Source organism: Erpetoichthys calabaricus, chromosome 7 (assembly GCF_900747795.2).
Source record: "Erpetoichthys calabaricus chromosome 7, fErpCal1.3, whole genome shotgun sequence".
Taxonomy (NCBI): domain Eukaryota; kingdom Metazoa; phylum Chordata; class Cladistia; order Polypteriformes; family Polypteridae; genus Erpetoichthys; species Erpetoichthys calabaricus.
The window spans coordinates 22,857,234-22,872,719 of NC_041400.2; the positions used below are offsets into that span (position 1 = coordinate 22,857,234).

The window sequence follows — 15,486 nt, forward strand, 5'->3', positions numbered from 1 at the left end:
CCCTAGAGGATACGGATACCCCTCAAAAAACATTGAAAGACTACCTTCACATTGCTCCCTTCCTTGCTGGGCTTACTTGTGGCTGCTTAGTTGTACGATATGCTTCCTGCACGGTGCTTCACATACTTAAAAGCCCAAACAGCGCCTATTGATTTTTGATTGCTTTTCTCTCTCTCTCTCTTGCTCTGACATTCTCTGCTCCTGACGGAAGGGGTGTGAGCAGGGGGGCTGTTCGCACCCCTAGAGGATACGGACGCTCATCTAAAAAATGCTGAAAGATTATCTTCACATTGCTCCCTTCCTTGCTGGGCTTACTTGCGCTGCTTTGTCACCCGATATACTTATAAGCCCAAACAGCACCTATCGATTTTTGATTGTTTGCTTTTTTTCTCTCTCTCTCTCTCTGACATGATCTGCTCCTGACACGCACTCCTTTGAAGAGGAAGATATGTTTGCATTCTTTTAATTGTGAGATGGAACTGTCATCTCTGTCTTGTCATGGAGCACAGTTTAAACTTTTGAAAAAGAGACAAATGTTTGTTTGCAGTGTTTGAATAAAGTTCCTGTCTCTTTGCAACCTCCTGTGTTTCTGTGCAAATCTGTGACCCAAGCGTGACAATATAAAAATAACCATATAAACATATGGTTTTTACTTTGCAGATTTTCACCTTTCGTGGGGGGTTCTGGAACGCAACCCCCGCGATGGAGGAGGGATCACTGTATTACATTTTTGTTCAATAAATAATTTGCAATAATGACTCATATTTAAAAGCAATAGCTGCAGTATAACAGCATGCAATTGCATGTGTTAGTAGACTACATTAAATGCTTGCTTTTTAATATCGCTTTACAATGGAGTTTAAAATGATGGTGGATCAACGGCTTTCATACGCAGTAGAGTCCACTTTGAGTGATGTGAAAATGGCATCTACTGATGTTTTTTAGTGGTGAAGGGTCTGTGAATTTTGTTCAGTTTTCTTAAACATAACCTTTTTGAAAGTATTTCCAATAGAGTGGTATCCAATAATTAGCTATTGAAAAATAACCATTAATACAAAATGACCACTGCTAGCATAAAACCAAAATCAATATAATTCTATAAAAGTAGAACGTGATATGAAATAAGTTCCTCATCTAGCTATTCATATTTGTTAAAAGAGTAATTCATTAAAATTATATAAAGTATATAAGTAAGAACTTGGAAAAGAACTGATTCATTGTATAACGGGGAAGCTTTCAGTCCACGATGGGCAAGAAGATCAGGATTCTTGCCGTAATTGTTTGTGTAAACTGAAAAATCAGGGGCTGGGCTCCAGAGATCAGGGGCTTAAGCCACTGAATCCCCCCGCTTGCCAACACCACTGTCCATTTCTAAACCCGCCCTATGTTTATATCAGTCAGGGCAGCTGCACCTTTCCAGTGTTATTAATTAGTTGAAACATCGTTTAACTTCAGGTAGATAATGTTGGTTCTTTACAGTAATAATCTGCAGATTAGTGTGTTCAATCAATTCAGTCTTATTTATGTTTACATAATTGCCTTCCCCTTCCAATTATCTCTAGAGAAGTTATCTTTTTCTGTACTTTATTAGTTGACTTACCTCAGGCAGCAGAAGAAAGGTGCTGCAGTATGAGCTGCTAGTGTGTGCGCTCTGCCTAGCATTTGACTTTCTTGCATTGGGCATCTGATTGGCTGTCAGACTGGTCAAAGAGGAAAATCTGCAAAATATACAAGCTCACACAACTACTCTCAAGGTAAAATTGAAACAGTAAACTCATTCCTAGTTGAAGTCCTCACACAGAATGTTTCTCCGTTTTAAAATGGAGAAGTTCATAAATTCACCAATTTAGTGGAGAAATTGGAAAATTTAAAACTTTGCACAACGCAATCTGTTTGAGAATATCTGATCGAAAATTGAATTGTCTCGGCAGATTTCTTTGAAGAATGAGTGTGCCACGTCAGAACAAAATTGGTCGACGTGGGGCCGAGTTGTTTCATGCGGACAGACAGAAAGACAGGGACTTTTGCAATTAGTGCTTTGTGCGTTAAATGCAATCCAACTAAAAAAGGAATGAGCCGTAAATTGGGGAAAAAAGTTCATTGTAAGACATTATTAATTTATCCTTCTGTTCGCCATGTCCATTTCAGGATTACGAGAAGTCAGAGTGGTGGCTCTGAGGCTAAGGATCTGCACTCTGACACCAAGGGGTATGGGAAAACTCACAAATTCCTAATACAAGAAATTGTATAAGGCGAAATAAAGAACCAAAAAAAAAAAAAAAAGTTGATGAATGTCCAGGCAAGGTTTAGGAACAACGATACGACACACACCTACACTTATTCACTCCAGGTCAGTTTTGCTTTGCTGATCAGCCCAATCTGCATTGTAGGACCCACACTGAGCCCTGGGGCGGAGGGTCAGTGGGTCAGTAGCATTAACAACTGCACAAGCATGTTGCCATAATATAATATAATATATAATGGGGCAGCACAATGGTGCAGTGGGTAGCGCTGCTGCCTCGCAGTTATAGAAGACATGGGTTCGCTTCCCAGGTCGTCCCTGCGTGGAGTTTGCATGTTCTCCCTGTGTCTGCGTGGGTTTCCTCCCACAGTCCAAAGACATGCAGGTTAGGTGCATTGGCGATTCTAAATTGTCCCTAGTGAGTGCTTGGTGTGTGGCTGTGTGTGTGTGTGCGTGCCCTGCAGTGGGCTGGCGCCCTGCTCGAGGTTTGTTTCCTGCCTTGTGCCCTGTGTTGGCTGGGATTGGCTCCAGCAGACCCATGTGACCCCGTAGTTAGGATATAGCGAGTTGGATAATGGATGGATGGATAATATATAATATGGTGTCATACCATATATTGTAATACAACGCCTTCAGAAAGTATTCAGACCCTTTCCATTTTTACACATTTTCTTATGTTGCAGCCTTTGCTAACATCAATTAAATTTATTTTTTCCCCTCATTAAACAACAATACCCCAAGAATGATACATTGTAAACAAGATTTTAGAAATTTTTGCTAATTTATGAAAAATATAAAAACTGAAATATCACATTGACCCCAGTATTCAGAGCCTTCACTGACTACTTAGCTGATGCCCCTTTGGCAGCGGTTACAGCCTGGAATCTTCTTGGGTATGATGTGACAAGCTTCACAATCCTTGGATTTGGGGATTTTCTGTCATTCTTCTCTGCAGATCCTCTCAAGCTCTGTCAGGTTGGATGGAGATTGTCAGTGGGCAACTATTTTTAGTTGTCTCCAGAGGTGTAGAGTTGGGTTTAAGTCTGGGCTGTGGCTGGATCACTCAAGAACATTCACAGAAGTGACCCTAAGCCACTCCAGTGTTGCCTTTGCTTTGTACTTAGGGTAGAGTACTTTGTACTCATTGTTTTGTTGCCAGGTAAATGTTTGTCCCAGTCAGTGGTCCAGTGCACCCTGAAGCAGGTTTTTTATTAAAGATATCTTCATACTTTGTTACATTCCACTTGTCATCAAGTGCCACTGAAAAACAAGCGCACAGCATAGTGCTGCCACTACCATGGAACGGTTTTATGTACAGTAGACAGTGAGTGAAGCCTGGTTCCTCCAGACGTGACACTTTGAATTGAGGCCGAACAGTTCAATCTTGGTATTATCAGGTTCTTGAATCTTTTTTCACAGAGTCTAAGAATCCTTTTGGATTTTTTATACAAATTCTAAGCAAGCTTTCATGTGCCTTCTGCCCACTCTGCCATAAAGCCAAGATTTGTGGAGTGTTGCTTGTGTGGTTGTCCTACTGGAAGTATCTCCCATCTCCACACAGGTTATCTGGCTGTTAGCCATAGTGACCATCAGGTTCTTATTCACCTTCCTTACCAAGGTCCTCCTCCCCAGCTTGCTTAGCTTTGCCAGTTAGCCAGCTCTAGGAAGAGCCCTGGTTGTTCCAAACCTATTCCATATAAGAATTATGGAGTCATAATTGCTGCAGGAATTCTTACTGCCTTCCTCAAATCTGCTGCATTATAATCCTCTCTAAGCTCTGCAAGTGGCTCCTTCGACTTAATGGCTTGGTTTTTGCAGTCATTGTCAATGATGGGACTTGATTATATAGAGAGGTGTTTGCCTAATCACGTCCAATCAACTGAATTGACCAGAGAGGCACTCCAAGTAAAGCAACTGTCCCAACTTTTGTATATTTTAGTTCATATATAGTGTGTGTGTGTGACCTAGGGTGTTCGCCCCCTGCTCGCTTTGCTCGCCAACAACCCGGCCTGTGTTACATGCCAGCCACTTCACATCTCTGCTGCTCGCGTTGTGAAGTGGGGGGCTGAATACACCCCAAGGAGACGCGGTCGCTCTTCCGAAACCCCCTCTTAAACGGTCATACAATTGGAAACAAATAGTTTTTTTTACCTCCTCTTTGCTCAATCAGCTGCTGGCTTACTGCTGCTTCTGTGCCGCATGATCTGCATCTCACACGGCTTTTCAAACATTTAAAAGCCTGTACAGCAGCTGCCCTGCTCTTTGTCTTTTATTTCCGGCCCCAGGTGAGATTAAATCTCTTGGCACAAAGTCTCGTCTCGCGAGACGTGAGTTCTTGATATTTGTTAGTTTATAATTTAAAAACGGAATAAGAATTTGAAAATCTAACAACATCATGTTAAAGTTCGATAAATTCTGAAAAGAATGATACCAAACATATATATGTAGGTTTTAAAATAAGCCTGATTTAAAGTGTGACAAAAAACGTGATGTAAAAATGTCACCGTTGCACTTTTAGGCTTAGGATTTTTTATATATAGAGTTGATATATATTGTGGCAGGAAGCCCCTTCTACTTATGTTCTGGGGGAGCAACCATGGGCTTCTCAGTACCTCCCCATGGCCGTTTGGTGGCAGCCTCCCTGGCTGACGATGGAGCCTCAGTTTCCCACAGGGCTCCATGGGAGATGGAGTTCTCCACAACCCTGTTGGGATCTTGGGTGGCCGCCAGGGGGTGCTGCATGGGTCCCTGAGCTGGCCTGGACGACACTACAGCCCCACCCCGGAAGTGCAATCAGAAACAGGTGATCAGGCACCTGGAGCACTTCTGGGTGGGCTATAAAAAGGGCCAGCAACCACCACTCAGGAGCCAGAATCGGGAGGTGGAGGACGAAGCTAGACTGGAGGAGTGGTGGTTCAAGAAGAGTGTTTGGTGGTGGTGTGTGCTTATTTTGGACTGTGTTATGCCTGTGGGGTTCACGGGGAAGACGTGCCCCACAGGTGAAGAAAAATAAAGTCTTTGTTGTGTTTTACACGTGCCTCAGTGCAGTGCAGGATTTACGTATAAGCTACACAAGCTATAGCTTAGGGCCCCCGCCTTCTTGGGGGCCCCCAAAACAAATTGTCCGAGTGAGCAAATGTCATATATACTTAAATATACTACAGCATTATTTGTCCCAATCAGGCCCGGCCTTAGGCATAGGCGAAGTAGGCGACCGCCTACGGCCCCGGCGTTCGGGGGGCCCCGGATCGACTCCTTGGTCTAATTTTCACGCATTTCACAGAGCTTCCAGGGGGGCGCCCCTGGACCCCCCTTTCGCCTAGGGCCCCATAATACCTAAGACCGGGCCTGCCTCAGTGTGAATCTGTGTCGGGTCGGGCGCTATACAGTGTCCTATATCACAATACATATATAAACATTTACAAGGTTAAACATCAAATATTGTGTTTTCAGTATTGTACAGTGTGAATAGCATTCACAGATCACTCCTTATTTGTTTTTCCATACTATCCAAACTGTTCTGGAATTGAGGTTATACAACTGTGGTGTGTGAGTGTGAAAGTGCTTAACAAAACTTAGGCATTTTGCTTGCAAAGATATGAAGAAAAACCACAAAGAATGTAAATATTAAGTATGTTGCATATTGAATTTGGATATCTATTTCTTACATTTGATGTAATTGCCAGTAATATAGGAGGTGCACGTTTTCCTTCAACTTTCTTGCTTTTAATGGAACAGCACCTAGAACCAGGCCATTGTGCTTCTTTGTAGTTCATAGCGGCACCATAAAGGTACTTTGATTCCCCATAATGGTTTCTGTATAGATGTAGGTTGATTTTTCTCAAGTCGTTTTACCTTTCTAAACTAGAAACCGTACCCCATAGCAGTCCAAATTTCATTCCTACCTCTCCCTGTAAGTATAAAAAAGTTACGGCTGTCATAAATTTCTGTTGTCTTCGCACTATTCCGATGACACTAACAAGGCACTTAGGGTTTCATTTTATGTGCCTGTTTTGTGCACAATGGAGGAAAACGCTAACCATCAAGAATGGAAAAAATGGAACGCTTTCTCTTGCTCCTTGGGAATACTTGACATGATTTGCTCCGCTTAAAGGGCTTGCTCTGTCAGTTTGCTTTTTCCTTCCCTCATTAGTTCAGTTCACTTTGTCTTGTGATTTTATGAGTCTGAAATGTATACAGTATTTGGTTTATGGTGGTCTAGGCCATCTGTTTTTCTGGGGTGCACTGTTTTTACTGTATGCACCGGCAACTTGCCTATCGGCTCAGCGGTTAACTGCAGCCGAGCTCCTGTGCGTCACTCCGATGGTTGCCATGGCTACATGTACATATAAATCAGGCCGACGTATTATACAGCACCGTCATTTTAATGTGAGTGTTGAAGGGTAAAATTTGGGTTTGTTAAATTAGGCTTTACACTACCAGGGGTCTGTACAAAAACAGAAAACACGCAGGAATAGGCTTATTAAAAAATGAAAATTAATGTCCACTTTTTGTGCATTTAAGCAGAAAATAAATTCTCAGTGTAACCCCGGTAACAGCTGAAGGCTGAAGTGACAGAGATGGCCTTCTGCCTAAACTCAGACTAAAAGTAACAGGAATTATTGTGAGGCTATTCCCAAATTATAGTGACATCCCAGCCCTTGCAGTCAAAAGCCTGACCAGCCACTTGGGCTAAAGTAATGTTTGCTTAGCTTGATTGGATGAGATTCATGGGAGGAGTGGTAAGTACGAAGATCAAAGTTCAAACCCCACTGGCAAAGTAAAAGAGTAAAAGAGAGGGTAACATCCAAAGAAAAGGAATGCAGATATGTCTGATTTCAAAACTCGGAAACACCCGACTGGTTGCAGTGGATGAAGCTTAATAGGGGGTTAGTGTTAGCCTGATCCAAAGAGACAGTGATGTTCTAGCAGCTGCAAACAAACACCCAAATGTGGCTTCAGTTAAGGGAATATTTCTTAAGTTCTGTTAGATAAGAGCTATGGTCAGCTCAGGTTGGACAGTTGGGAGACAAAGTCAGAGAGGTGAGATTGTGTTGGTTTGGACATGTGCAGAGGAGAGATGCTGAGTATATTGGGAGAAGGGTGCTAAGGATGGAGCTGCCAGGGAAGAGGAGAAGAGGAAGGCCTAAGAGAAGGTTTATGGATGTGGTGAGAGAGGACATGCAGGTGATGGGTGTAACAGAACAAGATGACGAGGACAGGAACAGATGGAAGAAGTTGATCCGCTGTGGCAACCCCTAATGGGAGCAGCCGAAAGAAGATGAAGAAGAAGAAGAGAGAGAGCTATGGGTTAGGCTGGAAAGCAAACAGGCAAAGCAGATTTCAAACAAACCCACTTACCCTTGATGCCATGACTTGAATTCACCAGGTTGACAGCAGCCGGGAGTGAAAATTTTCAGAGATGGGGTCCCAAGAATCATTGTGAGAATGACTTATAGGGACGGTGATGTCACAGCCTATGTAGTCAAAAGATGAATCAGCCACTTGTGGTAAGAGAACACTTCTTTAGCCTGATTGAGGTGGAGCTTACATTTCATTCTTTGAGAGAAAGGTGGCTACAAAGGCCAAAGTTTAAATATGATGGATAATGAGACTTAGGGCGGAGTCCTCCTGTACATACTGTATGAAGCCAGCCTAGTTACATATGGGGCTATTCGGCAGTTTGGCAGCAGTGGGTGGCAACAAAGTAGTGGGGCTCAGTCTCGAGTATCATTCAGAGAGACATTACTGTCACGTCTCTTGCAGTCATAAATCTAAATACTGCCACGGTTCTTCTAAATAAGAGTTTGTTATTTGTGTTCCAGTAGAAAGGTGTGAACAATCACATTCAGATCTTGCTCATGAAGCAGTTTAGAATTGGGACATCTCTATATACAGGTTGACATTCAAAAATCCAGCAACCTCCGGACCTGAGGAGTGCCAGATTTTCAAAAATGCCAGATTTTGGATGGTTATATATGCAGCATATATTTAACAGAAAATGACTACCTGTACAGTCCTTTAAAGAAAGAAAATTAAACACTAAATGAAAAGCAAATGAAATTTTAATGTTCACCAACTAAATAAAATAGTTCTACAGAATTTGTTAGCACTAGCCTCAGGAGCAAAACATTTTTGAAACCAATCCAAAGTAATATCAGTGGTAACCCACCACTTCTTGTTGGCACGGTAATGGACAGGAAACTGTGTCATACTCTTGAAGGCCCTTGGATGTAAACATTTCCAGATAACGAGCAACTTGCATCTATGGGTACCCGCAGCATTAGAGTAGCACATTACCGTGATGAGATCCTTCGAAGCTTTAAACCCCGATGGCGATTCTGCATCCTCGGTTGTTAGAGTTCTTTTTGGCGTACATCTCCAAAACAAGGCGGTCTCGTCAGCATTGTACACTTGTTCAGGACTTAAATGTTCATCATTAACTAACTTTGCAAATTCATCCACATATGCACTAGCCGCATCTTTGTCGTCTGAACGTTTTTCCCCACACATCGCACGAAACTGTAAGCCATGTCACGACTTGAAACGATGAAGCCAACCTTGTGAATATTCACACTTTCAGCTCTTCATGAACCACTTTGGCTTGTTCATTTAATAAATCACCAGAAAGTTCCACACCTTCACTTACACAAAGATTAAACCAGGTTATGAGAGCTTGGTCCAGTTCTGAACTTTTTCCCTCCATCATTGACTTCCTTACAAACATTTGCTTTTTTGATCCACTGTCAGAAAAGAACTTTAACAGTTTTTCTATTTTTTAATATCATATACTGTTGAAGGGCCAATGTGGTATGTTTCACAAATGGCTCGCACAGACACGCCGCTATCAAGTTTTTTTAGCACTTCCACTTTCTCTGCGATCAACAACGTATGATGTTTACGTTTTACGCCACCTCTTTTCTTTTCTGAATCCATAATGGGGCTATACAGCAGCAAATAACTAATAAAAAGCAAGACCCAACAACTGATTATCGACTACAGCTCCATCAAAACATAAACGACGCCTCCAGAAAACAATGGCGTGCTAACGCAGTAAATTTGAAAACGCGCTCCGAAATCCATGCCTGAAATCTGGAGGAACCGAATTATCGATGGCCGGATTTTTGAATGTCATCCTGTATCTATAAAATCCAACATCTGTCTGTCTGTATGTATATAGCAGTAGAGTGTTGTACCGTGGTAGCCACAGATTGATACAGGAGAAAGTAGGGTGAAATGACCCCTTTAATTTGCTAACTAAACAGATTACAAATGCAAGCTTTCAAGGCAGCTAAGGCCCTTTACACCTTGCTTGATGAAGGGGCCTTAGCTGCCTTGAAAGCCTGCATTTGTAATCTATTTAGTTAGCCAATAAAAGGGGTCATTTCACCCTACTTTCTCCTGTATGTATGTCTGTCTGCTTTTCACAAGAGAACTACTTAAGGGATTTAGATTGGTTTTTTTTCTATAATTTGCTTGAACATTCTGGTTGATTTTGTGACTTCTGTTATCATTCTCTCACGTGAATCCGAGAGAGATGCTGTGGGCCGAGGGGAGGGGGAGACAGGACCTCAAGAGTAGCAAGCCGGATGGGGTCCTCCTCACTCACACGCCAGCCTTCATTCGAGTCTCTCTACTTCTCACTACATGTTGGAGCCTCTGCTTAGCTAGCGATACCTGTTTGTTCAGCAGACATTATCATCTACAGATTGTTAACGAGTAACGTTTGATGTTTTTGAGAGAGAGATCAGAGCTATGTGTGTTTTAGAGGGTACCTGCTCATTGGCAGAAATATTACGGCCATGTGCTCTTCTCCCTATGCGGGGGACGCTCTCCCATCAGAGCTGAACACGATCAGATACGGTGGCCAACGTTTGACATTGGCGTGTACCTACCTTCCGCCTGGCCAGAGATACCTTGCCAACTTTTTACAAAACCAAAAATACTGTATATCAAGAGGCCCTTAGATACGAAACCTATCAATATAAACTCTTCTCAATACAAATGATTACATTTTCTTTAAATTTTTTATTGATTTTTAAAGTTTGTACTGTTTCACTACTACATGGGCAGAGCTGAAGGAGACAGCTAGTTTGGTATAAAACAGTCCCAGCTGCAGAGACCCCATGACTCAATTAACAGATCGGCAGCAGTAGAGAGCGACTCCTACCAGGTGTAGTGTTGAATGGCAGAATTTGCAAAAGAGTTTTCCACAGCAAATATCCTGTGTTCGCCGGTGACCTTGTTCACCGAATATTTTTCGTTAAATTCGCATTGCAGCTACCGTAGACAAACTTTATTATTCCCGAACCTTATGGTGCTTTGCGAGGCCAAACTGACATCACAGAGCTGTAGCAGCCATGCTCAGAACATTCTTGTATGAATACTTTAAGTGTATTCTAACTTATATTTTATGTCACTGCCCTATCAGTACTCTAGCAGTTTTACACCCCACTTGCTTAAAAAAAAATTGCAGTATTTTCATTGGTGGGATATATTAGCTCATCATAATGGGAAAATTTTGTTCACTGCCACCAAATATATAACACTGATCGGTGCTGCACCACCCAACATGGTTAATTTTGCATGCCTGCGAAAATGCCTGTGCAATTAGCCATGTGGCACAGCTACATGTTAAATCAAGCTTTAAAGGCCCCCCTCCCACCAACAACACTTCTCCCAGAGTCAGAAAATACATGAGACCTTGTAACATAGTAACAGTAACAAAATATTCATTACTATTTACAATGCATTTCAATCTTCTTGATGGAAGAAGAAAGTGCAAAGCATCTGCACAGATAGGTCAGAAACAAAAAAGACGTTTCAGCTGTGGCCAGAGCTGTGACTTCAAACAATGAAATGAGACGGTCCCATGGCACTGCTCTGTGGCACGAATCAATGTGTGCCCGAGTTTGGAAATCTGTGAATGCCATGATATATTTTTGGTGACACTTAGATATTGCAAAACTGCATCTGTTACTCATTTACTGTGATGTACCAAGACCATAACATACTCTTCTTTGGGTTTTCAGAACACTTACAAAGCTTCAGTAACAGGTTTCCTCATGTCTGCAGTCAGACCTGCTAACAAAATCTCACTTTGGAGTGGTCTGAGGTGGCTTTACTGAGGCACATTTCTCTTAATGTTACATATTTAATATAAGGCATGTGAATCCTTAAAAACAATAAGTCATTTTACCAATATGTCAATATGCCACGCTGCAAAGAGATGAATAACCGATTTACTGATGTTTGATATGTCTTATCAAGACCAAAAGAAAGAAGCCTTTGTGAAGGTCTTGTTACATAACAGTAAATGAGCAATAGATGCATTTTTGCAGTACTTAAACTAAACTGTCATCCATGTATTTTTTTATTTATTTGTTTTTTTTTTACCATAGTGCAGCAGGAGCAATCCGGTCCACCCTTGGACTGCCTAACACGCAGCTCCATCACTGGGTTTCCCTTGTGTGAACAACCAGAGGGCGTACTGCTCTCCTAACCCCGACACAGACAGGCTGAGACACAAGTCTTTCCCAATAGCACACCTTTATTTAACTGGGGAATTGTTTTTCTTTTGCTCCCCACTACACAGCACGGTACAAAGCACCAAAGATATAATACACTGTCCTTATCTTCCTGTCTCTTTCTCTCTGTCTCCACTCCTCCTCCCGCAGGCTTTGTCCTCCACTTCCCATCTCTGGCTTCTCAACTGGTGGTGAGGCGGCTCCTTTTATAGTGCACCAGGAAGTGCTTGAAGTATTTCTTGACCTTCTTCTGGCTACCCTTCTGGGTGTGGTGGAAGCAGTTCCTCTAAGAACTCTAGTACACCTAGAGCACAACCCTGGTGGCACCCAAGGAACCCGACAGGGCTGCTCCAAACTACAACTCCCGGCATGCCCTGTGGGGATCTGTGCTACAGTAGCAACCCAGGGGGGCTGCCCTCTAGTGTCTTGGGGAAGATACTATCCCAAATATGGTCTCTCCCTCTGCCTTTCCACCCAGTTGGCATCCCAGTTGGGTAATGGCCCTGGCCATCCGTCACACCCGACCGCTTCACTTAACTGCTTTCACTTTTCACTGGTTGCCACCCCAATTCTGCTCTTTCTCTTCTTCATCCTCACTTTCTCGATTTCTCACCCATCGTTCTTTTCATCTCTTTCCTTTTTCCTCAGGTTCCTTTTGTGCTCCCATCAGTTCAGTGCTATAATTACGACTCGCGGACTGCCAATGTGGAATAGTTGAGCCGATCATGGCTGCCCGTAACAAAGCAGTCGGCTGGCCTCCAGACTGAACACCCTGTGGCCGCACAGCGCCACATCCGTAACTACCCACAGAGCCCGAGATTTATTTCTAAAAACTGTACTTCGGCCCAGACCTCTAAATGCACCTTACCACACTAATGCAGAAAATGAAGGGAGAAAGCTCTGACTAGCAGACATAACAAAAAAGATTGTTTCCTACCGGATGATATTTTAGGATGCAAAGAACAATGCAGCACAGGATTTCTGTATAGCTGACGGCTGGTTAATTTTAGTTACGGTTCAGCCCGGGTGTCATTACCCTGTGACCCAGTCCTGCACTGCATAGAATTTTAAATATTAAAGTGAACTTGTGAATGTTTTTTTCCCATCCCTGTAACCATGTTCAAACTTTGGCAGCCTTTTAATGGATCCTGACTTGAGAAATATTTAAAAATATGTAATGTTTGGAAAATAGGCCTATCAAAATTTTATGGGACTTTAAATATTGGCCATTACAGTGATAAAGTAAGACCTCTCTGAGTACTTTAAAGCATGCTGTTTTAAGCACTAAGTACTTAGTTCATAAAGTAAAGTTAACTGCTTCTGACAAGGAGGAATGAATCATTTATTGTCCTTGTGATGTTTTTGTGTGATTTTTTTTGAAAAGTGATTTTACTGTGAATGAGCTGGAAGTAGCTTGTCTTTATTATTTTTTTTTTCCATTGCAGGAACATGGAATCCCTACTGACATGGGCTACGCAGTGGCTCCTCACCATTCTGGTGTGTACCCCGTTCACGTCCAGCTGTATGAGGCGTGGAAAAAGGTTTGGGAAATCAAGGTGACAAGTACTGAGGAGTACCCTCATCTGAAACCTGCAAGATACAGAAGAGGGTTCATACACAACAATATCATGGTAAATTCCAGTCATATCCCTTACTCATGGGGCCAAGATTTGCCATCATTCTCTCTTTTGTCTTCTAACATGTAGTGACAAAATGGTGGCGATGACCATACAAATAACTTTGTGGATTGTTTTAATGTGGTTCTTGAATTTTTCCATATAAATAGTTTACCATTGTTCTATAACATGCAAGAAGTGAAAGGCATTAGCGCACTGGGGTGTAAACTTGTTATTGCAACGCCATATCCCAAAGTTTCATAGATACAGGGTCTTATGATGTCAGGGGTGAGTATCTGATTTTTGAAGCAGTGAGGATCGGTGGTTTGTTCCAAGTGTTACGCCTAAATGAGGGTTCTTAGTTAACAATGTTAGTATTGGAGAATTTCGATGGGACATTGACATTTTCATTGTTACTATACAAAATGCAATAAAAACTAAAATCTGTAATTTGGTAATTCACTTGAACCTTTATTTAACAGGCAAAATGACAAAGAAAAGATTTTCAGTGTTTTCATGGACAAACTTAATTCTATTTGTTAAACATAAACAAATTTAGAAATAGTTGCCTGCAACACACTCCAAAAAAGTTGGAGTAATACACTTAGTTAAGTAATATACAAGGAAGACAGTGATAATGACAGTAATAACTGTACAACTACCGTATACAGTATACTCACGTTTAAGTTCTCCCGCGGATAAGTCGGGCGATGATTTTACTGTATAATTTCTGGAATTTAATAATGTCCGTCATATAAGTCAAATGCGGAAAACTCACGCTATTGGTCCAAGAAATTAGGATATGCTAACGCCCACCTGAGAGTCTTTTTTTTCTATGTATTGTGCCTACGTGACCACACGGTAATAACCGAACTATTCCGTAGCGACGTTTGCACTGATTTGTGTTTTTTGTATCTCACACCTTTGTCATAAGAGCATCCTTTATCTATGATGGAGTGTTCAATCAGAAGAAAATATGAAGCTGGTTTTAAATGAAAAGTCGTTGAAGTAGCAAAAGAAATTGGTAACTGCGCTGCTGCAATAAAATTTGATGTGTCTAAGAAACTGGTGCGAGATTAGAGGAGGCAAGAAGAGGTAAACAATGAAAAAACATTGTAAGTGTTGTATTTCTGAACGGGCGTATAAGTCGGGGTCTGATTTTAATGATCAATTTTTCGGGCTTCAAGACCCGACTTATATGCGAGTATATATGGTACTATCCCACTGTTATGCCAGGATTGCTGGAGTTCAAATTCTTGTTTTATGTCCCCTTTGTTCATTTTTGACCATTTTCTTTATGTTAGTGTTACTTTTGCTAATTATTTGCATTATTCTTCATTTTGATTTTGTCTCTAAGTATTTTGTGGGTGGTTCCCCCAGAAGTGGGACCACCCACCTATCACTACTAGGGACTGCCCTCAAGCCTTCTAAAGGTGGAGGGTTTCTGAAAGTTCCTTGTGGTTCATTTGAATGCCCTTGGGAATTGATGAGTTTTCTACTGTAATTTTTTCATATTTATTTTGACCTGTGGACTGTTTTTTGATTTTGTTTGCTGGATTTGCAATTGGGACTAGTTTGCTTTGGATTGCCTTGCCTTTGCGGCCATTCCCAGATGTGCCTCTTGTGCTCTTTAGAGCTTCACTGTTTAACAGAGCCTTTTTTCAAATAGTATCTTTTATTTTGTCCAGCTTGGGTCACAAAGTTGCACAGCAGAGTACAGCAGTTTTTCTAAGGAGTAGAAACTTTATTGCTGTTCCGGCAGATACAAACTCAAGTCTCTTTCAGAGGTGATCCAGCCTCACAAGGAACAGTTATCAAACTTGAAGCATCGGCCCCGACTCCTGCTCAAAAGAACACAAAGTCTTCTTCGTCAAAGGGGGTACAGCAGGCCGGTAGCAGCGGCTGGAGCAGAGGGATTCTGGGGGAATAGAGACAGGAGAGTGAGACCTCAGGATGGCCCCGGTTCGGTCTTTTAAATGTTCAAAGCCCCGCGCAAGCAATGCGGGAAGCCGGCAACTGAGCCCGCAAAGAGTAGCTGTAAAAGTATGTTTGTTTCCCATTGAAAAACTGTTTAAGAGGGGGTTTCTGAAGGGCTGCTGTG

At 42.0% G+C, this 15,486-nt stretch overlaps 1 protein-coding gene across 2 annotated transcripts in view; it reads left to right on the top strand.

The window, feature by feature from the left end:
* ndst3 (N-deacetylase/N-sulfotransferase (heparan glucosaminyl) 3) overlaps positions 1–15,486 on the top strand; it is a 492,579-nt gene that overhangs the window by 176,525 nt on the left and 300,568 nt on the right. For both annotated transcript variants that reach the window (XM_028804992.2, XM_051930171.1), the window contains exon 5: positions 13,215–13,400. In XM_028804992.2, coding sequence (XP_028660825.2) covers positions 13,215–13,400 — 186 coding nt within the window. The remainder of the gene's footprint in view (positions 1–13,214; positions 13,401–15,486) is intronic.